This window comes from Electrona antarctica (assembly GCF_951216825.1).
Source record: "Electrona antarctica genome assembly, chromosome: 20".
Taxonomy (NCBI): Eukaryota; Metazoa; Chordata; class Actinopteri; order Myctophiformes; family Myctophidae; genus Electrona; species Electrona antarctica.
Window position 1 is genome coordinate 34,145,013 of NC_136801.1, and position 25,547 is coordinate 34,170,559.

Genomic DNA, 25,547 nt, shown 5'->3' on the forward strand with positions numbered 1-25,547 from the left:
AACGGAAATGGCAATAACTTTGCTTCTAGGTAACTTATAAAGGTGATCTAAGAGTGATGTGCAGAAATCCATCTGTTACCATTGTGAAGTCATACAACCTTTCCTAATTAGCATAATTTCCATAAATGATGCAAAAACGAGGTGAACATCAGCAAATTGCTGCATGTTTTACTTTTAGTCAACTTTGAAAGCTTCTCACAGACTGTATGTTTACAACTCCAGGAATAATTATCATCCTATGAATAAATCATGCAACCTTTTGTCTATGTAATAATTATGTAATAATCACACCAAAACCAGAAATATATTATTATATTACATTTCTTTGCTTTAAGTTAATTAATACTCATGATCTTTACAGACAGTGTAAGTCTGTTTGCATGTCTAGAAAGTATTAGAAGCGACCTCACACTAAAGGGCTGGGCGAGCGCGGGTGCTTTGGAATGGGGGGTCAGATCAACATAACCGCCTGGGTCATGACAGACTGCTGGGCGAGTGCTGGTGCTTTGATAGGAGGTCAGTGATGTAGGAGGGGGCCAGCCCGTTTAGGGCTTTGTAGACAAAAATGAGGGTTTTGATGAAGCAATAATCCACAAGAGGTCACAAGAGGCTCTCTCTTACCGGGTATTTTATAATGGCTGAGAGGCATAGTGAGACACGACGCAAAGCGGGAGTCTCCGACCCGCACGGCCTGGGTTTGTAAGGCAATCAAGTGGGGGAGCACTTGATTGCCTTACAAACCCCATCTCAGCTACAGAGCTGCGGAATCAATGTAACGCAGCTGGGAATTATATAAAGTTATTGAAGGTGTGGATTATCGTGAGATTTACTACATGGTCTAATCAGAAACCAGTATACACTTAACACTATGGCTCCTCATGGGCTGAATGAGGAATTTGATGTCAAACCATTTCTGGGATAATTCTTTCTTTTTCTTTTTCATTCTTTTAACTTTGTGTACACTATTCTTCTTGCCATTTTTGTTGTCGCTGTGTCCTCATTATTTTGTACTGTAATTGCAGTACCTTACTATTTTGTTGCTATTGTGTTATGGTCTCCTCCAGTATTTGTATTATTTGCAATATTTTTACTGGTTTGCAGCTTATTATTCATTTTGTCTGCACCTCTATACTTTCCTATTCTACTTCTGTTCTAAAGAGTTAGCATAGGGCTAATTGCAGCCACATCCTTTCAGATGCGGTGGGTGTGTCTTTCTTGATTTCCCTCATTGCAATAGAGCTTGCCCATATGCTGTTGTATATAATACGCCTACTTGATGTTTTGTACTCATACCTGACAAAGACCCGTAAGGGTCGAAACGTTATACTAAATCAAAAAATCACAGTGTGCGGACAACCCTTCCTTTTCTAATCAGAAACCAGCCAATCAGAATCAAGTATTGGGACTAACCGCTTTAGAGAATGTATTCTATACCGGACCGGCAGCCAGTGCAGAGAGGACAGGTCTCCTCCTCCTGGTGCCGTCAGGGGTCTGGCCCAGGGGCGCCTAACTTTGTTTCCAGGTGGGGGAGCACAGATTTGGACTCATAGCGCGCGCGCAAAAATGCGCGTGCATGTGCCTCGTGCACGCGTGTTTTCGCGCATTTTCACACGGAAAAGTGGCTTTTACTTTCCCTCTCCACACGCAAGTTATATGAACAAATGGAACAGACCTGTTAGGGTCCATTTGGTTTCATTTGTATACACTCTCAGAGTTACAGACGGTACAGACCCATAAGGGTCCATTTGGTTCCAAACTATCTTTTAACTGGGGACCCCCTGGAACTCCCTCAAGTACCCCTGGGGGTCCCCGGACCCCACTTTGGGAACCACTGCTCTGGTCTATAGCAATGATGATGATCAGTAGATCACTATTTAAAAATATTTAAACAAACATCACTTACTAGTCTAGTAGCCAGCCCATAGAGCCCCATTGTGAACCCGGACATGTTGAGTACACCAAGGTTTTATGTTAGAAATGTTTAGTATGGGTCCCCAGCATGTAGAAACTGCCGGATGCTAACTTGCATATGTTGAGCAATTTTCATAATTGGCATAATATGTGACCATACCAATTACAACCTGCCGTTTTAAGCCCAATGAGTGTTTTTTTTGCAAAACTGATGCTTGGAATTGATTCAGCATCATGAAAACCCCCTAGTTTGACACAACACATGCTAGATAAAGCATGATGAAATTTTGAATATTTTGCCTTCTATAGGTTGTTAATGCATCACTTTGTTAATAGGCGACTATTTATTCTAAAACGGTTAGTCCCAATACTTGATTCTGATTGGCTGGTTACCGTCACGTGACCGCATCTCTGTAGCTTTACTGGGGAAGGGGAGCGCTTGATTGTCTTACAAACCCATGCCGTGCGGGCGTCTAAGCACCGCCCGGCTCATATGACTGTGAATGTGACTATGAAGACATCAAGCGCTATTCTCCCGTCACATAGCCTACTAGCAAAACCAAGGACTGTCTAAAGAGGACGAGACGCGAAGACCGTACGGGCGACGCCATGTTGCTTTGGAAGGAAAGAAACATGCGCAATGGGCTATATGCAGCCAACACTTCCGCGTTCAGCTTCCTTGGTCTCAACTGCGCATGTTTCTTTCCTTCCATGGAGCACCATAAGCAACATGGCGTCACCCGTACGGTCTTCGCGTCTCGTCCTTCTTAGACTGTCCTTGAGCAAAACAAGAAAGCGATGTGGCTCGCTCTGGTGGCGCAAAGCGTAGCTACTGTGAATTTAATAGTTTTATTAGGTTAATATTGCTATATGTTAGTAACCGTTTTAGAAAAGCAATAAGCCACTCGAGGCCGCAGCTTAACGGGTATTTTACAATGGCTGGGAGGGTATAGAAGCCTATACGCCCCCAGCCATTGTAAAATACCTGGTAACCTGAGACCTCTCGTGGCTTATTGCTTAATTATACATAGGGGGGGTTTGGAAAAAAAAATGCCCTCCTGCTGATTTGTGCCTGGAGACGGCACTGACTGTCACACCCGAAATCATCATATATACTGTGTGTGTGTGTGTGTGTGTGTGTGTGTGTGTGTGTGTGTGTGTGTGTGTGTGTGTGTGTGTGTGTGTGTGTGTGTGTGTGTGTGTGTGTGTGTGTGTGCGTGTGTGCGCACGCGCGCGTGTGTCTGTGTGCGTATGTGTTTGTGCAGCAGAAGACAAAATGGGGATTAATGTAATGTTTAACATGTTTAACAGATGTGACAATCTTAATGTGTTTAGTGTGGTATTATTTCCATGACCAGCTATACAGTTTACTGACAAAAAAAACAATAGTACTAGATTTTAAGATTTATTTGTTGCCAATGCACACATTATTATTATTATAATTATTATTATATATCACTCTTGATGGTTTTTCTTTTACTTGTTTTGATTGTTTGACTGTAGATTATATTGACGATTTACGAGGTACAGACATGCCAAAACATGCCAAATGGGTGACACAAAAAAGCCACAAAAGCTTGTTTCCATTGTGGGCCATTAAACATTCAAGAATGAATCCTTGAAACGTTAATTTCAAGGACCCCCATAACTCTGAGAGTGTACAAGGCTGCACAACAGTGACACTTGGTGATGAAAATCAGCCAAACGCTATTTTCTTGCTCGGACACAGCCAGAGACACACAAAGCTCTCTATAAGAGTAGTGGTTGCACGACTCAAAAATGTATAGGATGGAATTTCTTCCTTTGCAAAGTGGGAATGTGCCTGCCAAAGTATTGCGGCAATCAGACATGAGGTAATGACTTGAGGTGTTTCAAAACGGACCACTCCTGCAAACCTGATCACATGACTATAGAGATACTGCATGTGTACCAATTTGCGTGAGGTTTGGACATATAATCTGTAGGAGTAATATCCAAAAATGTGTTTCCCAAAATTCGGCCTCCTCATTCACGGACGGACGGACGGACGGGGGGTGAAAACATAGTCTCTCGGCTTTTGGCCTGGCAGAGACAAAAGGTTAGACAAAATATTATAGCTTAAAAGGTATGTTTGCTAATTATTTATGCATAAACCAGAGAATGAAGAGGTGCTACATTTTTAACTACATATAGGTCAAAAAGCATCAAACTTAGCGTTAAGACAAGGTACTCAACATTCTGACCAATTATTCGCTAGAATACATCGGCCTAATAGAAGTTTGCAGCTGTCATTTTGGCGTATGTGTTATAAAATTTTACACATTTATTATCATAGAATTTCTGCTTCTACATCTTGGCTGCACCTCCTCGACCCATGATGGACTTCTTAGTGTTTCTCTCAGGTTTCAGAAGGATTATATAACACTTTGGTCCAAACAGTGCCACCAAAATGCCAAAACTAGATGCTAAAATAGCAAAAACCTCCACTACATCTGCATATTTTCCCGGAGAGCTGATATATGCTGGGATGAAGGCTATCCACACGGCACAGAAGATCAACATGCTGAAAGTGATTAACTTGGCTTCATTGAAGTTGTCTGGAAGATTGCGTGCCATGAATGCTAGGAGGAAGCTCAGGAGTGCCAGTAAACCAATATAACCTAACAACACTCCAAAACCAACTGTTGATCCCACATCACACTCATAGACTATCTTATCGCTGTGGTATTGTGTGTTTTTATGAGGAGCTGGTGAGGCAGACACAAGCCAGGCTATGCAGATTGTTGCCTGGATGGAAGTAAGAGCCAGAACTGTTCCTCTCTGCTGCATAGCACCAAACCACTTCATAATGTCTGTAGCCCCAGGCTTGGAGGCCTTGAATACAGCTAAAACCACCATAGTCTTTACCAGGATACACGAGACACACAGCACAAAGCTGATCCCAAATGCTGCATGCCTCAGCTGACAAGTCCAGAGTCTGGGACGGCCAATGAACAGAAGTGAGCACAAGAAACATAGTTTGAGTGACAGCAGAAGTTGGAAGCTGAGTTCGGAGTTGTTGGCGCGCACCATGGGTGTGCTTCGATGATAGATGAAGATTCCCAGGACAATGGCACAGATAAGTGTGCCCAGCAATGAGATGCTTGTCAAGGAGATACCCAGGGGCTCATTGTAGGAGAGGAACTCCAGTCTCTTAGGGACACAGTGGTCACGCTGCAGACTGGACCAGAAGTCCTCTGGACAACTGGTGCACTCTGTAGAGTCTAAGAAAGACGGCAAGGTTAAGACAAGTACAATATTGTCCTAAAGATAAACAACTGTACATTGCTGCAGTACTTGATGTAAACCAACCAGTCTCATTGCTGATCTCTCCCCCAGAACAAGCAATGCAGTCAAAGCAGCAGACAGGTTCCCCTTTCCTTCTGGCCACACGGGTTCCGGGGGAACAGCTCTCACTGCACACAGACCGAGGCGGCTACAGAGGAAATGGACAATGACCAAATTATAGAATTAAATGACATTCACACATCATGCATTGGTTGAGTTTCTTTTTCACCATGTTTTGGGTTCTTCAGAGTATCTTCATATAGGGCATGGGATAGGAGGCGAAGTGTGACATAACTAAATTGGTTATACAGTTGGAGGCCATCGATATTGTCCTTTTCTTTTTGCTGAGGTTTGCGTGATCTGTGCAAAAGGGCAGTTAACCCATTTTGGGCGGGAACCCCTTTTCGTGTTTTAAACATTATGTTATAATTTAGCTATTGAAAAATAGCAGATCTACAAGCTCATAGCGCGCCACCGAGTGGCGCGCTACGAGCTTGTAGGTCTGCTATTTTTGAAAAATCGTGAAAATATTTATTTCAGAAAACTGGTGGATTTAGAAGGATTTTTTAAAATGTTGAGGTCAGGCCTAAATGGGTCAAATGATAAGGGACAATATCGGTGGCACCCAACTGTAACTAAATTGTATTTATAGATTAACTGTATTCTATATTGGTTATATATTTCATGTACAGGTCTGTGTGGGTCTACTACACTGCACTGTTTGAAATCTGGTTGAGTTGCTGCATGGCTGGCTATAGCTGTATATCTGAATGTTTTTATTTTTCTTTTTTTTATACACGAAAATACAATATTCATTCATTCATTCACATCATGAGCTCAGCATTATCTATTTTAGAAACTTGAAGTTACCTTTTTGGTTTCAAAGTTCCAGAAGATTTTGTCTTCATCCAGGTTTAGTTCTTCAACTCCGGAGGCTGACTTCTTGTACACACCTACATTGTTAACTGTAGTACTTCCATCGGGGAGACTCACCAAGTTAACAACATCATAGATTGGTAAAGGATCACCATTCTCATCAAATGATACAGGATCACCAAAGGATGTGGTGAAGTTGACCTTTTCCAGATAATGGACAAGCTAAAAATGGTGATGAAGAGCAGCAGACTGTAGACAGTAGTGCAATATACACAATAGATGTTCTGTCCCTCCCTACTCAAATTGTTTTAAATCTATAAGGGGCATTAAAATATCGGAACAATAGAGAGAGAGAAAAAACCTTGACACAGTAAGTATCCCCGTCCTAAAGACTTCTGTTTACTGTGTTACTGTTCCAAACACTGATAAACATTAACTGCCTGGCAATTAGTCATCATATTCATCACTATAATAATAATAACACCGTTATAATGTACATTGTCATCCTATGTCAACTTTCATACTTTTTCTATTATTCTAAATTTGAATTCAACTTAACAGGTAAACTATGAATGTACTGTATATTACACCTGCCACGGCTGTATTGTCTGCAAACTGGCACACGTGTTCCCACTGAAAGGCCCTCTTCCTGGCACACATTGCAACATGTCGTGGAGGGCATGGGCCAGAGCATACACAGCCTTGTACACAGTATAATCTTGCCTGAGGTCAGACACATCCGAAAGGGCAGTTTCTGCTGTTCCAAGGTCCTCTAGTCCAGTACAAACCCCTCCGCCAGCGTCCACCCACTCCGACGGAAGCGGAGCAAATTTACAACGAAACGTGTGCTCCCAAAACTGCCTCACCTGAAGGAACACGATGAAATCTTCAGAATTTATCTAATAGCTTGGGAATATAAAAACAAACACAATTGCAGTTTAACCCATTAATGGAAAGCATCTGTGTTAGTTTAGATGTTAGCATTCAAAAACAGCAGATATATGGCCTGGGCCGTGGTTCAGCGGTCCAGGCACCTTGGCTGGTAATCCAGTCTGGCAGTGTGCTGCAGGTTCGACTCCCGATCCCGACGGCCTTTACTGCATGTTACGAAATAGTTTGAGAACCACTGCTTTAGAATGCATTTCTGTAGCCCTAGACCGACACTACATGAAACCACCACAGACTCACTATGGTATTGTCATGGCTGTTGTCAGGGTCATTGTCAGGGTGGACTTTTAACAAGAAGTCCTTTAGACCCGGTATCTCCCCACGGCGGATGGCAACACACAGGGTGCCTCTCAGGTACGGCATGAAGTCACGATTCTGGAGTATAGTGTCTGTCGTCCAGCCCTCACTGCCCATCCACTGCAGACCCGTGGCATTCTGCTTTACCACCTGTTGGTTGTGTTGAACAGAATAGTATACGGACGTACATTTTTTCCATTAACCCTGGACGGGAACCCCTTTTGGTGTTAGCATTATGTTATACTTTAGCTATTGAAAAATAGCAGATCTACAAGCTCATAGCGCGCCACCGAGTGGCGCGCTACGAGCTTGTAGGTCTGCTATTTTTGAAAAATCGTGAAAATGCGGCACAAATCTTTGAATATATATTCTTTCAGAGCGACCAGATTCTACAAAGTGTCTTCTAAATCCTGACAGTTTTCTAAAAGAAAACGTATCAGTGTTGCACTGGTGCTCAATCATTTGCATGTTTTTCACAAATAATTATCTGTATTTGGCCGCGGACCGGGCCCCTCTCAAAATATTTTGAGACTCCATCATGGCCCATAGCACTTACCCTACCCCCTTAGATAGCACTTTTTAGACTTAGATAGCATTTGAAACAGACTTATAGCATGTCATGTAGACAGCACAATAATTGCATTGTATGTAGTCATAGCACTTCATAGTACATATGTATAGCATAGTATAGTATAGTTTATATGTATAGTGTCATTATATAGATATGTTCTAGTTACGTTCTTAGCTTACACATGTTTCATGATAAATGCATCTTATATATGTGATGTATTCCCATGCTTTTTTGTTCTTGCCTAATGTAAATCGCTCTGGATTAAGAGCATCTGCTAAATGCCTAAATTGTAAATTGTAGGGACCCCTCCCAGAAGTAAAGATTTGAGTTAAAAATGTTCACTGTGAAAGAATAATATACCAAATGTTGCACACATTTTCACGATTTTCCAAAAAAGCAGATCTACAAGCTTGTAGGTATAATAATATGACAGTTAGATATAGCAGAGACATCAGTGAATGGTGTGATTTTGATGTTTGCTTCAGAGAAGTGCGGAGATCAAAAATAAAACAAAATACACAGTTGCTGAGCATTTAAGTGAGATAGTGGTAAAATGGATATTTCACTTTCAAATAAAATATATGTTAAAAGAATATATTAAAAAAAATGAAAAGTTCATATTGGAAATATCACAGCCCCCTCACGCAAGTACAACAAGTACAAACATGTTTGAAAGTGAAATATCCCTATAATTTGCATTGCTGTTACAAAACTTTAATGCTTGCAATTGAAGTGCAGCTTATTTTTCTTATAAGGATGTTTTCACTTCAATATAACTAATTGACTTCAGATTCCTTGTGAATTGGCATGTATGGTTACACCAACCTCTGACAAGAGATCAACCATATAGGTCCCATATACAAATGCAATGACCACACGAGCTGTGGATTTCTTCACCAGAGTGACAATCCTCTGAAGTTCAGCTGGGTCGTGGTCCCAGGGCAGAACCTCCACGTACGCCAGACAACCCAAACCAGACTGGGCTAGGGCAGACTGGAATGACTGGGCAGCATTGCGGCCATAGGCGTCCGCCATAAATAGTAGTCCTACCCAGGTCCACCCATACTTCCTCATAATCTGGAGCATAACTCGCACCTGATGAATATAGGGTATATAAGGACCTTTATTGATCCCGCAAGGGAAATTCAGTCACAAAAAAGAGAGAGTACAGATTGGATAAAGAATAAAGGGATTGAATAGTGCGTAGTTTAGATTATTCACATAGTGATAAACGGAAAAGGTCAAATCGTTGACTTAAGATGCAAAAATCTATAATACACACAAGGAAAAGAAAGGCGATATGCAACATCGATCACATTCACTAGAGAGACGTTTTTCTTAAGTGTGTGGAGCATGTAGGCTACTACTAATTTGAACTTTTGTCTGTATACAAATTCACCTGGAAGGCATCACTTGAGATGGTTCTAAAGAAAGATGGGAACTTATTCCGGTCACTCAGACAGGAGCACGTGGAATAGTAACTCACCTGAAAGAGACACAAAATATATATTCTGTAATCTACTTTTACATTATTTGTGACAATCTTCCCTGCAAACAGAGTATGTGAGCAGAGCAGGGAGAAATAACGGCCCATGATCACGAGGCTGTTGCTGTTCACTGCTCCACTGCTCAAAAACATTTTCCTGCCGCTCATAATCGCTCACCGCTCATGTAGATTTCCCCCTGCTTAGCTCACTGCTCAAAGGAAAAAAAACTAAAATAATAATATGATGTACAGTAGCAGCGGTGTTGTATTTCGCTGCACACACGCACATGTGTTCAAATAGGAAACTTACCATGGGAACTCTGTACAAACCTAATATACTAGAGATGGCAATAGAATGTGCTGAGGTATCGCCACCTACAATTCCGAGCATTGGAGGGGAGCCAACACAGCTCTCATCCAATTGAAACTGTTCCTCTCCCCCACTGGCCAATGACAATGCTGCACGGAATGCACCTCCAAGAGTGAGACAAGTATCATAGAGACTGTATCCCAGAGTCACGTTGGGTAGCAGGCTGGGGTTCCTGTTGATCTCTGTGATTGCGAAAGCCATAGTCTGGGACCATCTGAACCTTTGAATGTCAAAACTATAACGCAAAACAAAACATCACTGTAACTTTGATTATTTATCTTTGTAGAAACATACGCCATCACATTATCCAGTATACTGCTATCACAATATGTCATACTCACCCATAGCAAGTGGGATCCAGCTGCTTGGAGGTGAAAGACAGCTCAGGGAAGACGGCTGAGGAGTGGATATAAAATAAACCACCCAGAATAAAGTCGCCGGCCTTGAAGATTCTGTTGAGATTAAACTGTGCCTGTAACTCACACGAAGACGAGGAGGGTGAGGAAGACAGAGGAGAAAAGAGAGAGAACATTATCAAGGACAGGCACGCATATGGAAACGTGTGTACGTCTGTAGTAGCCCTCATGACTTTCCTCCTTCAAATCGTTTGTCCAGCTAGTTTCTCCATTTTATACACAACGCTATATGCCATGCCCTTACGTAATCTGCACGCACGCACGCACGCACGCACGCACGCACGCACGCACGCACGCACGCACACAAAGATTACATCAGTGTTTATTGTATAGGAGACAATTTGTTATTCATAGGGGTGTTGGAAAAATGTATGTCCTCTGTCGCCACAGCGAATCATCTGCCTCCACCTCACCCTGTCCTCTGTCGCCACAGCGAATCATCTGCCTCCATCTCATCCTGTCCCCTGCCTCATCTTCTCTCACACCAACTAACTTGTCCTCTTTCACTACATCCATAAATCTTCTCTTTGGTCTTCCTCTCTAGGCCTCCTGCCTGGCAGTTCCAACCTCAACATCCTTCTACCGATATACTCACTATCCATCCTCTGTACATATCCAAACCATCTAAGTCTGGCCTCTGGCTTTATCTCCAAAACATCTGACATGTGCTGTCCCTCTGATGTACTCGTTCCTGATCCTATCCATCCTTGTTACTCCCAAGGACAGTCTAAGAAGGACGAGACGCGAAGACCGTACGGGCGACGCCATGAAGGAAAGAAACATGCGCAATGGGCTATATGCAGCCAACACTTCCGTGTTCAGCTTCCTTTGTCTCAACTGCGCATGTTTCTTTCCTTCCATGGAGCACCATAAGCAACATGGCGTCGCCCGTACGGTCTTCGCGTCTCGTCCTTCTTAGACTGTCCTTGGTTACTCCCAGAGAGAACCTCAACAATTTAGTCTCTGCTGGAGCCACCAAGAAAGTACACAGGTTCCCCCCGGGGGGAACCTGTGTACTCTCTACTGCCCCATCTGGCGGAGTCAGGTTAGCCGCCGAGTAGTAAAATATTTTTCAAATAACTCCCAGAATGCAGCTTTAAAGGGGCCCTTCACTGATTTTGCACACAAATCCTCCTCTGATGAATATTAAAACTGAGGAAGCGCACCTGTTTGGCTAGACTAGTGAAAATATCCATGATGCTCTTTGGTAAGCCTACAACTGGTTGAAAGAATTGATGCAAAAAAGGATGAGACCAATAAGGCACTCTTGTGGAAAAGTTCAAAAGCCTTTAAAGGTGTAGGGAAACGGAAATGGTGGGCACTTTATTTTGAAGTTTCAGACGGTTTCAACTTGAAACACCGCTCTGAAGTTTCTGAACCAATCAGAGCGTCGCATCCCTTCAGGCGATGGGGCGGTAGCTAGGGACGGTAGCTATGCTATACGCAGGAGCATGGTGTGTGTTTGTTTACAAGTCAGATAGTCGGCCAGCTGTACCAGTTTACTGTTATGTGGCTTATTTCTACCCTATAATGTTTTCAGATACATATTTTAGCGTGATGATTAAGTTGAAACCGAGTAATACACTGTCTGGATGTCATCTTGAATGGGAATAAAAACTGAGGATTTCTGTAATCAGTAGCAGCTGTGTGTTGGACGGATGCGCAGATATGGGGAATTAAACGGGTGAGCTTCATTTTTATTGGCTTTTATCGATGTGTATCTCTACACGTCATCACGCAGCACGTTTTCGTTTTCAGGAAGTAATTAAAAAAATATTTGTATGGACTTTTGATATAAAAACACACACAAATGAGAATTTGACCATTTTTTCTAAAAGTGTGAAAAAACGTATTTTTCATTTCACTACGCCTTTAAGAGTTTGGCTAATGCATTGCAAGAATAAAAACTGCACTGTGCATTGCGGTAAAACTGCCTTCATCAGGGTGATTGGTCCGGGTGACAGTCATTTCTGGTGTAGGAGATATTACAGTATAATTTATTGAAACAATGTACCAGTCTTAAGAAGTACTTAGCGCTAAGAATTATCTGAGAAACCTGGCCATTCTATGATATCATGTTGGTTTGTAATTATATATTTATTTTTACCAACAGTGTTGATTCCTACAGTAGCTAAATTAAAAGTATACCAAATGAAATGTTTGAGTAAAGCACCATTTATTTTATCACAGTTTTATTTAAGTTACATTTTTTTTGTATGATTAATGTATGGTTGAAACGAAATGTATCAGTTCAAGAAATGCAATTAAAGTTGACTTAAAACAGAATGTTAATTTTGTTCAAAAGGTCATACTGTCTAGATTCAGAGGAATAGTCTCTAAAATGTATCTTGTTTTGAAATCATCCACTCAGCCTTTCAGAGCCTATAGCTGCACTAGCTGTAACAGCAAACTTTAGTCTGAAGTCTGAATAAACTGTATATACACAGAGAAAATGTATTGTTGTTGAATGTATGTATCTACTTATCAGTGCTACCTCGACCCATGATGGACTTCTTAGTGTTTCTCTCAGGTCTAAAAAGGATTATATAACACTTTGGTCCAAACAGTGCCACCAAAATGCCAAAACTAGATGCTAAAATAGCAAAAACCTCCACTACATCTGCATATTTGCCTGGAGAGCTTATATATGCTGGGATGAAGGCTATCCACACGGCACAGAAGATCAACATGCTGAAGGTGATTAACTTGGCTTCATTGAAGTTGTCTGGAAGATTTCTTGCCATGAAGGCTAGGAGGAAGCTGAGGAGTGCCAGTAAACCAATATATCCTAATAACACTGCAAATCCAACTGTTGATCCCACCACACACTCATAGACTATCTTATCACTGTGATAGTGTGTGTTTTTATGAGGAGCTGGTGAGGCAGACACAAGCCAGGCTGTACAGATTGTTGCCTGAATGAAAGTCAGAGACAGAACTGTTCCTCTCTGCTGCATAGCACCAAACCACTTCATAATGTCTGTACCCCCAGGCTTGGAGGCCTTGAATACAGCCAACACCACCATAGTCTTTACCAGGATACACGAGACACACAGCACAAAGCTGATCCCAAATGCTGCATGCCTCAGCTGACAAGTCCAGATCCTGGGACGGCCAATGAACAGAAGTGAACACAAGAAACATAGTTTGAGTGACAACAAGAGAAGGAAGCTGAGTTCTGAGTTGTTGGCGCGCACCATGGGTGTGCTTCGGTGATAGATGAAGATTCCCAGGACAATGGCAGAGATAAATGTGCCCAGCAATGAGATGGTTGTCAAGGAGATACCCAGAGCCTCATGGTAGGAGAGGAACTCCAGGCTCTTAGGAACACAGTGGTCACGCTGGGGACTGGACCAGAAGTCCTCTGGACAGTTGCTGCACTCTGTAGAGTCTAACAAAGACAGCAAGGTTAAAGGGATAGACAGTATCAGCTTAAAGATACCCTATACTACCATTAAGAGTCAAGACGCCTGAGGGCGAGAAGCGACCTCGCCCTTCGTGCACGCATCCCCCTGGATGACAGCAGACTGCTGGGCGAGCGCTGGCGCTTTTGCATGGGGGGTCAGATCAACACATGGAATGAATTCTGTACTGGCCATATATGGAGCGTGTCTTGAGTGTACAGGGTTTGATGAGGTCAGATCAACATATGGAATGTCAGAACAGGTCAGCTCCATATATGGAGATCTAAGGGTGGCAGCAGGGGCAGTGTCTTTAGTGTACAGGGTTTGATGAGGGCCCAGGTAGGGCCTGCCTTAATTTCCGGGCCTGTTGAGAACTCTAGTTTTAGCCGGGTGCCGTGCGCGGCTGCATTCTTAACTTTGGGGCAGGCCCGTCTAGATTTTAAATGGACAGGTGTCAGTCAAAAGGGAGACATCGAAGAGGAAGAATGGATGGGGAAGGATCAACATATGGAATGTCACGACAGGTTTGAGGTCAGATGTAGAGTTGCTGGCCAATATTGATGACATCAGCGAGCTCCATATATGGGCTTAATTGTGACAGCAGGTCGCATTTACAGATCTGCAGGGCACCATATATGTGGGCCATGTATGGGGATTTTGAGTGACACACTGACTGACTGACGGACAAAAATGTACAATTTCATAGTAACGCAAATACATGTATACATAACTTAACATACCAGTCTCATTGCTGATCTCTCCCCCAGAACAAGCAATGCAGTCAAAGCAGCAGACAGGTTCCCCTTTCCTTCTGGCCACACGGGTTCCAGGGGAACAGCTCTCACTGCACACTGACCGAGGTGGCTATAGAGGAAGGTAGCATAGCAATGATCAATTTAAGTTGAAAGTAAATTGCATTGCACTCAACATGACGTTAGCCTCATAGCATGGTCAAATTGAGATTTCTGCACAACTCTAGTTACTCTGTCTACACTCCTAACACTGCTGCCTCATTGTGCCTTATTGACCATATGTCCTCAGTCTATCAGAAAGAAGATAGACTAGTTTTCTGAAAAAGCTATGTTTCTATGTCAGTTGTTCAGACCTACAAGCTCGTAGCGCGCCACTCGGTGGCACGCTATGAGCTTGTAGATCTGCTATTTTTCAATAGCTAAAGCGTAACATAATGCTAACACCAAAACAAATGAAGTGACCTTTTTGGATTCAAAGTTCCAGAAGATTCTGTCTTCATCAAGAACGAGTTCTTCAACTCCGGAGGCTGACTTCTTGTACACGCCTACATTGAGAACCTTTGCGCTTCCATCAGGGAACTGCACCCAGTTGATGACATCATAGAATGGTAAAGCATCACCATTCTCATCAAATGATACATGCTCACCAATTGATGTGGTGAAGTTGATCTTTTCCAGATAATAGACAAGCTAGAAAATTATTAAAAACAAAATACAAAAATAAATAAACTAGTGTATGCAATATACATTGGACTGCTGTATTAACTACACACATCTGTCAGAAAACAATATTCCAGTGGTCTCAAGCGGTAATAATACAAGTAAGATGCGTAAACGCGGGAAGCGAACGAAGCTCTTGTGGCAGTGTGTGTACACACACACACACACACACACACACACACACACACACACACACACACACACACACACACACACACACACACACACACACACACACACACACACACACACTGACACCGTCTCCACACCATAGCGCAAAACTTTCTTAAGCTGCGCACTTCTTAAGCTGCGCGCAGCTTAAATTCTGAGTTTTTAGACAGCTGGTGGATGGAAAAGAAGCTCCACCTCCGCGGAAGACTTGAGCGGAGGAGAGCGTTTCCGGGAATCTGGCCGTCGCGCAAGAATTCCGCGGAGGTGGAGCTTAATTTCCATCCACCAGCTGTCTAAAAACTCAAGCTTTAAGCTGCGCGCAGCCGAGAACTTGCGCAGCTCTTTTGACCGTGTGGCAGCACCTAGACACCGTCTCCACACCATAGCGCAAAACTTTCTTAAGCTGCGCACTTCTTAAGCTGCGCGCAGCTTAAATTCTGAGTTTTTAGACAGCTGGTGGATGGAAAAGAAGCTCCACCTCCGCGGACTTTTTGGGCAGAGGAGAGCGTTTCCGGGAATCTGGCCGTCGCGCAAGTATTCAGCGGAGGTGGAGCTTAATTTCCATCCACCGGCTGTCTAAAAACTCAAGCTTTAAGCTGCTCGCAGCCGAGAACGCGCGCAGCTCTTTTGACCGTGTGGCAGCACCTAGAGAGAGACCTCTGTATCATTCCAATTTCAGTTTGTATTGGTTTGCTCCCAATCTTTTGCCCTCTGGTGGCGGGCGGGTGGTGTTATAGCGTGACACACACACACAGACACACACACAGACAGACAGTTTTGGCCAGCTTCTATAGTTAGTGCTCACTTCGTTCGCAACAAAACTGCGTATTAAATTAAATAATTCCCATTAGTTTTACACACACTCTTCAATTGTGGTTCAAATGAACAAAAATAGGGCTAATTAAAACAAAAAAACGTGTGTGTGTGTGTGTGTGTGCGTGTGCGTGTGCGTGTGCGTGTGCGTGTGTGTGTGTGTGTGTGTGTGTGTGTGTGTGTGTGCCTCAACAGAGTATATAGGGTATGCGCATGACATCATCATCATACCCAGTTATGCAGGAATGCCTATATATACTGAGTGGCAAAAACGACTTTCTGGCCTTGATAGCTCATACATGCAAACAGAAAAGTCCTATCTGGTTGCATTAAACAATGCTAAACAACGTTAAACTAACTTTGCCATTCACTTTGCCACTTGATATGCCACTCGATTTGCCACTGACTTTATGCATGCGCATGCCGCATACCCTCTATACGCCACAAGATCTTCTGTTTAACTGCGTGACTGCACCAAACACTGATGAACATTTACTGCAAGGGAATTTGTATTAATATTCATCACTATAAAACAATTATGATACTTATGTCCATATATGTGGCTTTTTGACGATGTCATACACAATACATTAATTACACATTTCCTGGAAACAGCAACAGGTATTCTGTGTATTAGTATTACACCTGCCATGGCTGTATTGTCTGCAAACTGGCACAGCTGTGACCAGAGAAAGGCCCTCTTCCTGGCACACATTGCAACATGTCGTGGAGGGCATGGGCCAGAGCATACACAGCCTTGTACACATTGTACTCTGGCCTGAAGACTGACAAATCCATAAGTATTGTTTCTGCTGTTCCTAGATCCTCTTGTCCTGTACACATCCTTCCACCAGCATCCACCCACTCCGACGGAAGGGGTGCAAATTTACATCCAAATGTGTACTCCCAAAATTGCCTCACCTGAAGGAATACAAAGAAAACGTAAAGGCAGGCTAAGTGACATATCTGTTAAATATCTTTACATTGTATTAAATGGTATTCATTGCTATATAGACTCTTTGTTCAGTGACAGGTCATATGGGGCGCAGATAGCATTTTATAACTGGGGGGGATATATTTGGGGGCTATCTAAGCGCGAAGCGCACGTGGAAATTTTCATGAGGAGGGGGGATATCCCCCCCACTTTTGCGCATAATTACGCAGATTTTCCGTGTTTTTTAGCGGATTTCACGGCAAAACAATGCCAACACAGCAAAACACATGCAGCCACGGTACATGGCTTTTTTTGGGAGGGGATAACCCCCCCTCCTCATGAAACTGAGGGGGTCGATCCCCCCACCCCCCCCCCCCCCTATCTGCTCGCCTGGGATACTCCTATGATGACGCGTCAATATTGAAATTCCACAGAAAAAGGGAGTTTGAGTCTCAAGAAGGGGAAGATTGCCTTTGTTTCTCTTTGAGTCATCCTTATTAGGAAATATGTATCGCATGTGTGTGCTCGTGTGTGCTCGACGCTCGTACAATCAAAGCCTATATCAGTTAATTTAATATGGAAGGTTGAATAAAGTAAGAGAATGGAATTAGGGAAACCGTCAAGATAAGAAGTGATCAGTGGTTCTCTACTAGCATATTTCAGTTGAATAATGACCGATAATGGTTTGATATAATGCGTTGCATGTACTACCGTGTACTATCGTGTAGTATCGTGCAATGAATTATTCATTTTCAAGCTTTCCCCCACACCACACCTATTAATTAAAATATGTTGTATGGACTTATGAACAATTGTTAAACACACTTTTAATACATTTAACAAAGGTATTTTATTTATTTCCATTTAAAAACATTTTCCCATGGACCACCTGCAGACCTAATTATACCATGGACCACTAGTAGTCCATGGACTATTGGTTGAGAAATAATGGGATGTATAGACGTGTCTATTTGTACGTCTCTAAATGTTTTGATGATTTGAACATGGTGGACCCTATTGGAAACAAGTGTAATGCTTAATTGGGTCGTCCACTCACAGTTAACAGCCTTTGTATTGAGTTTGTGCTTGAAATGTACTGTAATTCTGCAAACTGTTAATAAATTCTTCAATCAATCAATCAAAAGACAATTAGACATGGGATGCATACCAAGTGTTACAAAAAAAAATTGTCATCAAATCAAAATCTACAAGGTTAGCCTAACCAGTAAATGTTTTCATATACTTGTAGTGGAGTAAAAGTGCAATATTTTCCTCTTGATCTTGATCTTGATTCTTAGTCAGGGTGGTGGTCCCTGGTTCACAATCAGTTGAAAACCCCCTGCTCTATCGCAATGATTCAGAAATATAGAGCGTCAACTCTTTAACAAAACACACTTTAACCAAAAGAATACCACACACTTCCCTACCTTTAATAATACACTAGACCGGTGCCCGGCTGTAAAGCACAGAGTCTGTAGGAGAGTTGGAGAGCCACGCCCCACCCAGCCACATGCAATACCCGCTGTACCCGTGTCAGAGTACCCGTTCCACCCATCTGTCCCTTTAATGCCCATATGGAGATTTCTGTATCTGTCTCTCTGTGTTCCTTTATTTCTATATATGGAGTTCTGTGTCAGGCATGCCCAAATATGGAGTGTTGTGATGTCAGAACAGGCCAGCTCCATATATGGAGCATGGGCACCGGGGCCCTGCATGTCCAGAGCCCGGACAAAGGCCTTTTGTGGCGGTTCTGGACAGCCGTGGGTCCGACCGACTCGACACCGGTCACTGCACTTTCCGTGGGGATGTTAAACGCGTGTGTCGAATTTGACGTCAGTGGGGCGAACGGTTCTCGAGTTACGTGCATTACAGCCGTACGTACACACGTACGTGTACGTACAGACAGTATAGAGACATGGTGCATTTATAGATAGATACCGTAAGTCATTGAAAGCAGATATGGCAGGTTAAACACCAAACTCCTGGACTCACTATGTTATTTTCGTGGCTGTTGTCGGGGTCATTGTCAGGATGTATATTCAACAGGAAGTCCTTGAGACCGGGTATCCGTCCGCGATGGATGGCAATGCCCAGGACGCCGGTCAGGTACGGCAGGAAACGAGGAGACTCCAGTATGGCGTAGGATGTCCAGTCTTCACTGGCTATCCACTGCAGGCCCCTCACGTCCTGCTTTATCACCTGTATATACCGTGATGAAAGAAGTACTCACTCATGTTTTGCTTAACCCATTTTTAGGATGGGAACGCATCCGCGTCGCTTTAGCGTTTAGCAACTTTAACCATGTGCCGCGCTACGAGCAAAAATCGTGAAAATGTGTGCGAATCTTTCAATATATATTCTTTCACAGCAAACGTTTTTAACTCAAATGATTTGCTTCTGGTGGGGTCCCTGGAACAATATATTTTCAGATTGGTTGGTCGGTGGGCAAATACATATAATTCTGGGGCTCCTTGACATGAAAAGGTTTGAGCACCACTGATATATAGAAACATAGTAACTACAGTTTTCACATTGTAGTGGAGTAAAGGTATGTACGATATTTTCCTCTGAGATAGTGCGGTAGAAGTAAACGCACACAAGCAATTTGATTAAACTTGGTAGCCTATAAGATAAAATTGCATTGCAGTTACATTAAAAAAATCACACATGTAAAGTGAGGGGCGCTCTTATCATCGTACATCATCATGAGGTAAAGTAGACACTGTCTATTTGCTCAGACACTATGACGTAAAAAAAATCCCATTCATTGTCAATGGGAATTTAATTTTTGTGTAGGTAGAAGTTTGTGAACATACACTAAAAGCTGGATATAGGAGGGGCTAGTGCCCCTCAACAATACATTTAATTGAAATATATGAAAGGATGTCTCAACGCCAATAAAAACTCATTTGAGATTACTTGTAATTCTTATTATGAATGACTAAATAAGCATCTATAGCCCTAACCTCTTCCATGAGATCGACTAGATATCTCCCGTATGGAAATACAATGACCACGCGAGCTGTCGATTTCTTCATCACAGTGACAATTCTCTGAATTTCAACCGGGTCGTGGTCCCAGGGCAGAACCTCCACGTACGCCAGACAACCCAAACCAGACTGGGCCAGGTCAGACTGGAAGGATCGGGCAGCATTTCGGCCATAGTCATCGTCAGTGAAAAGCATCCCTGCCCAGGTCCAACCATACCGCCTCATAATCTGGAGCATAGCTCGTACCTAATTATAGATAAAGATTGGAGGAAGGCTATATTCACATATAGGGGTAAAAACAGCAAAATCTACTGCACAGATTCCACAAAAAACAGCAAATCTACTGCACAGATTCCACAAAAAACAATGTCTAATCAATAGAGACATTCAGCTCCAGCAGTAACATAAAATGTGTGTTAATAAGCAAATGAGAGGCGATTTGAAACATCAATTGCACTTGGACAAAAAGTTTGTTTTCTTCCAAATTTCCTAAAGGTGTCAAATGCAGTGAGAAATGCTCATCACATAAATCATATTTATATTAGAAATGCTCATCACATAAATCATATTTATATTAGAAATGCTCATCACATAAATCATATTTATATTAGAAATGCTCATCACATAAATCATATTTATATTAGAAATGCTCATCACATAAATCATATTTATATTTTTTCCACTAAAGACGGAGTGCCTTGGAATCCTTTTTTCCCAGTCTGCATTTTACACCTTTTGGAAATTAAGCAGTACCACCTTGGAGGGGAAAGAAAATACCTTTGTGTCTATAATCCTAGTATCACTAATAAAGAGCACCCTATATCTATAAGAGCCACTGACTGATTCCTGCAGCACTTCTATTTCTCTATTATCATACACTCACTTTAGAGACAGGTCCAAAGTCCTGCCCAGGGGGCAATTGATGCAGCTAGGAAGGCAGATTTTATATGGCTTCCTTCCTAAAAAATTATGATTTATTGCCCGCCAGAAGGCTATTCGTACAATGGAATCATTGACTGTTCTGAAATCAACCTGGGCAGACAGGTCTATTTCTCAGTAGAATTTATACTGAGGATTCCTATAACTGCTTGTTCCTTGTGTTGTTTAATTCTCAATATGTCAAAGAAATACTTTATTTTATATCATAAAAAGGTTTTATAGAGGCCTTTTCACACCAGGTTACATTTGGCTACACGGCCATTTGAGAAAATCACAATTTATCGTGTTTGTTGTAGTCCAAAGGTAGAGTACAGTTGGCCCAAAGGCCTTTTTTCCATAATATTCAAGTAATTCCCCCTTTGAAAAGAACTCGTGGACACCCCTGCACTAGAGGGATATTTTTGTCAAGTGTGGAAAATGTACTAACTAGGCCTACTTGATACCATCAGATCTTTAGTGTGTAGAAGTTCACCTGGAAGGCATCACTTGGGATCGTTCTAAAGAAGGATGGGAACTGCATCTGGTCACTCAGACAGGAGCAGGCTGCATAGTAACTCACCTGGAAAAGACACAAAACATCTGTTCTGCTATACGCTCCATTTTATACATTTTCCCTGTACGCAGAGACAGAGAGCATGTGAGTGCAGGGAGAATATGTACTTGCAACCCATTGATTTTTTTTAAATTATATTATACTGTTTAGACTGATGATACGTTATTGGTTTAGCTACGGTCCTAGATTATATTTCTATATTTGATGTATTGTATTATTATCTTGTGTTTTCATTGCTTACTGTAAATTACATAAAACGGACAACAATAATAAATCACAGAGTCCCCTCTCTGTCTCTCTGTCTGTCTCTGAGAGACTTTCTATAAAATCGTCATAATGTAGATTTGTGAATAATAATGGAATATCACTACATCAAGTAGGAAACTTACCATGGGCACCCTGTACAAACCTAATATACTAGAGATGGCAATAGAATTTGTTGAGGAACCGGCACCCACAATTCCGAGCATTGGAGGGGAGCCAACACAGCGCTCGTCCAGTTGAAACTGCTCCTCTCTCCCACTGACCAGTGACAATGCCGTACGGAACGCAACTCCAAGCGTGTGACAGGTATCATAGATCCTGTATCCCAGGGTCACGTTGGGTAGCAGGCTGGGGTTCCTGTTGATCTCAGTTATTGCAAAAGCCATAGTCTGGGCCCACCTGAACCTTTGAATGTCAAAACTATAACACACAAGAATGCCCATGTAACCTTGAATATGTATCTCTCTAGAAACATACAACATCAAATCATCCTGTGGTAGTATTTTTTCAAAAACAAATAACTTGTTCTTGTTTTGCTTTTGTATGTTTGTGTGATACTCACCCATAGCAAGTGGGGTCCTGTGGTTTGGAGGTGAAAGACAGCCCAGGGAAGATAGAAGAGAGGTGGACATGAAACAAGCCACCCAGAATGAAGTCGCCAGCCTTGTAAATTTGGTTGAGATTAAACTGTGCCTGTAACTCGCATGGAGAAGACGAAGGGGAGGAAGACAAAGGAGAGGAGTGATGGAACACAATCAAGTACAAGTACAGGTATGGAAGCATGTGTATGTCTAGAGAAACCCTCATGACTGTCCTCCTCTGTCTGACCCCCCCCTTTCCAAGTCCTCTGTCCAGTTTCTACATTTTATACACAGTACTATAGGCTGTCCCCTGTGCCAAATGTTACGTAATCTGTGAGTATAGGGGCAGAGCTTAAAGGGAAAGACCACCTTGGTGGAGGTTTGGGTTGTGTAGTTACCGTGACATGATGTAACTCCATAGGTTGGCGAGAAATCGAAAATAATTTCTCCATTGACTTAGACATTTATAATTCAAAAATATGCTCCTCATTTACTTACATTGTACGGCAAAAGCACTCTGGAGGCTCCCTTTTTTCATCCCGTAAACAAATGTAAATAAAGCTGCTTCCGACTTTTTTTTCCTTTTTTGATACCCTGTATTGTGTGTACCTGCACGTTTGTGATGATTTGACAGAGTGTGATGTATGATGATGATGTATGACGATAAGAGCGCCCCTCACTTCACATGGGTGTGATTTTTTTAATAGAAATGTCAACTTCCAGTGGGTTTGCTGATATTCTAATCCTGTGGTTTTCAACTCTTTTCATATCAAGACCCATTATTTTCTCCGCCAGGCCGAAGGCATGGGGAAGCCGATGTCTACATAAGGGCCAATCTGTCAAGCAGACAGGTTGGGTTAATTGGTCAATCAGGAGGCCGGTGCATACACCGTTGGTCCGATCGAATTGTCACTAGTCGGTGCCCGAGTTATGCCCAGGACAGGCGGACAGACAGACAGAGAAGCGTAGCGTCCATTGGGCCCCTCGGGCACAGGCCCAGTCAATTGAGATCTTGCCTGTCCAGTCTAGCTTCTGAAAGACGTGGGTGAAAAATAAATTAAAAAGATACATTGGCAGGCAGGCAGGCAGACAGACAGACAGACAGACAGACAGACAGACAGACAGACAGACAGACAGCTGAGACTGTGACTACAGTAAATATCAGGGTCAATGACAGTAGAGGTGACCTGACTGAGTGACAGCCTGTGGCACGTATACAGGCCCAAGTTCCCATGTAGCCTCTACAGAGGGCCATGATGCAACAGACTTGAAAGACACTGTTCCAGGGGGAAGTGAGATGGCAGAGTGGAGTGGAGGATTGGGGATGTTGTTATAGCTATAGTTTCAGTGGCTGAGGTGTGAGGGAGGGAAATCAAGGTTGAAGCCTAAGGCATTAAGGCGTCTTCAACTCACAGAGGTGTTCCCGCAATGAGCTCTGCTCCAAAATGACAGTCCCTTAGCGGAGTGATGTAATCTGACAAAAACATGTTGTTTTTTTAATTAACCCAGAACTAAGAGACACATCAACAGGCCATTGGGAAGACACAAAGTTTAAAATATTTCAGGAACGCTAATTAAATATCACACGGGTCAACGCCTTTTATACAAATGCCTATTTCTCCTATACAATGATGACTTATAATATAAATAATAAGTCACTCGATAATAATGTCTGATGAAGGTCTACAATTTTATCGTAATTGAATAGTTTCATTGCATCGCTCTACTGAGAACTGTCCACTTCATGTGACACATGACCCAGACTGGCCAGAACCACTCCTAAGTGGGCCCAAATGGTTTAAACTTTATATAAGAAAATTGAGAACAAAACTACTGATCTACAAGCTCACAATTATTGCGACCATAGGTCGCATTTACTATTAAAACCTGCATTTAATTGTGTCACCTCCATATATGGTCACGCCGCGTGACATCACACCTCCATATATGGTCACGCCTTGTGACATCATGCCTCCATCTCTATATATGGAGCTGACCTGTTCTGACATTCCATATGTTGATCCTACCCCACCTGTCCTTCCTCTTCGATGTCTCCTTTCTGATTGATACCTGTCCATTCAAACTCTAGACGGGCCTGCCCCAAAGTTATTAGTGCAGCCACGCCCGGCAACCGGCAAAAACTAGAGTTCTCAACAGGCCCGCACATTAAGGCCCTACCTGGGCTATCATCAAATCCTGTACACTAAAGACACTGCCCCCGCTGCAACCCTTAGATCTCCATATATGGAGCTGGCCTGTTCTGACCTTCCATATGTTGACCTGACCTCATCAAACCCTGTACACTCAAGACACACTGACACTCCATATATGGTCAGACCTCATCAAACCCTGATGTACACTAAGGACACTGCCCCCACTGCCACCCTTATAGATCTCCATATATGGAGCGGACCTGTTCTGACATTCCTGATGTTGATCTGACCTCATCAAACCCTGTACACTCAAGACACGCTCCATATATGGCCATGCAGTACATAATTCATTCCATTATGTTGATCTGACCCCCTATGCCAAAGTGCCAGCGCTCGCCCAGCAGTCTGCCGTCACAACAACCTGCATGCAACCTCGCCCTCAGGGTGTCTTACTGGTTAGGGTGGTGTGGTATAAACATTGTAGGGTTCTTGTGACTTCATGTGGGCAACCTAAGGGCCCTAAGGGCAACCACACTATTCTGTAGTAATGGTCTAAGAATAACTCTTCCTACTTCCAGGCCGCTTCCCTCTTCCTTCACAGGTGTTACCGATGATACTAAATGACTAATTAAGGCTCTGTTGTTCCATTTAGTGCTCAGTGGTTCTCAAACTTTTTTATTTCAAGGACCCCCATAACTCAGAGTGTACACACCTGTACGGGGCCATTTGGAACCCCCTCAAGGACACTTTGAGTATTTCCAGTGAGCCAACACCAGAATGACCAGACCCTAAATTTGTATCATCGGTAACACCTGTGAAGGAAGTAGGGAAGTGGCCCAAGTTCTTGCCAAAATGGCGTGTGTGTGTATATCCCATTGCCCGACTTTATTTATTTATTCCGTATAAACATTTTAGGGTCAATACATAATCATCATATACCACCAGACCAGACTGTACTTATGCAAGACTCAAAGCTTGAAATTGTCAATGCAACCACAGTTGCAATTTCACAGAATTTAGCCTTTTTTTTTTAAATTATTCTTTATCCCACGAATTTGCAACCCATTGGGGAGGGCAGCGGACTGACCTCAT

At 42.7% G+C, this 25,547-nt stretch overlaps 2 protein-coding genes across 2 annotated transcripts; both read right to left on the bottom strand.

Annotated features, from left to right (window-relative positions):
* Window positions 1-4,236: 4,236 nt before the first annotated feature.
* Window positions 4,237-8,944, bottom strand: LOC306913288 (extracellular calcium-sensing receptor-like; the record flags this gene model as incomplete). The annotated part of the gene is made up of 5 exons (XM_079489879.1): window positions 4,237-5,153; window positions 5,242-5,365; window positions 6,088-6,315; window positions 6,684-6,959; window positions 8,807-8,944. The coding sequence occupies 5 exons, from the start codon at window positions 8,942-8,944 to the stop codon at window positions 4,237-4,239; spliced, it is 1,683 nt and encodes a 560-aa protein (XP_079346005.1).
* Window positions 8,945-12,658: 3,714 nt separating this feature from the next.
* Window positions 12,659-25,547, bottom strand: LOC306913290 (extracellular calcium-sensing receptor-like; the record flags this gene model as incomplete). The annotated part of the gene is made up of 9 exons (XM_079489881.1): window positions 12,659-13,572; window positions 14,326-14,449; window positions 14,800-15,027; window positions 16,687-16,962; window positions 18,968-19,174; window positions 19,942-20,211; window positions 21,377-21,463; window positions 21,847-22,120; window positions 25,543-25,547. The coding sequence occupies 9 exons, from the start codon at window positions 25,545-25,547 to the stop codon at window positions 12,659-12,661; spliced, it is 2,385 nt and encodes a 794-aa protein (XP_079346007.1).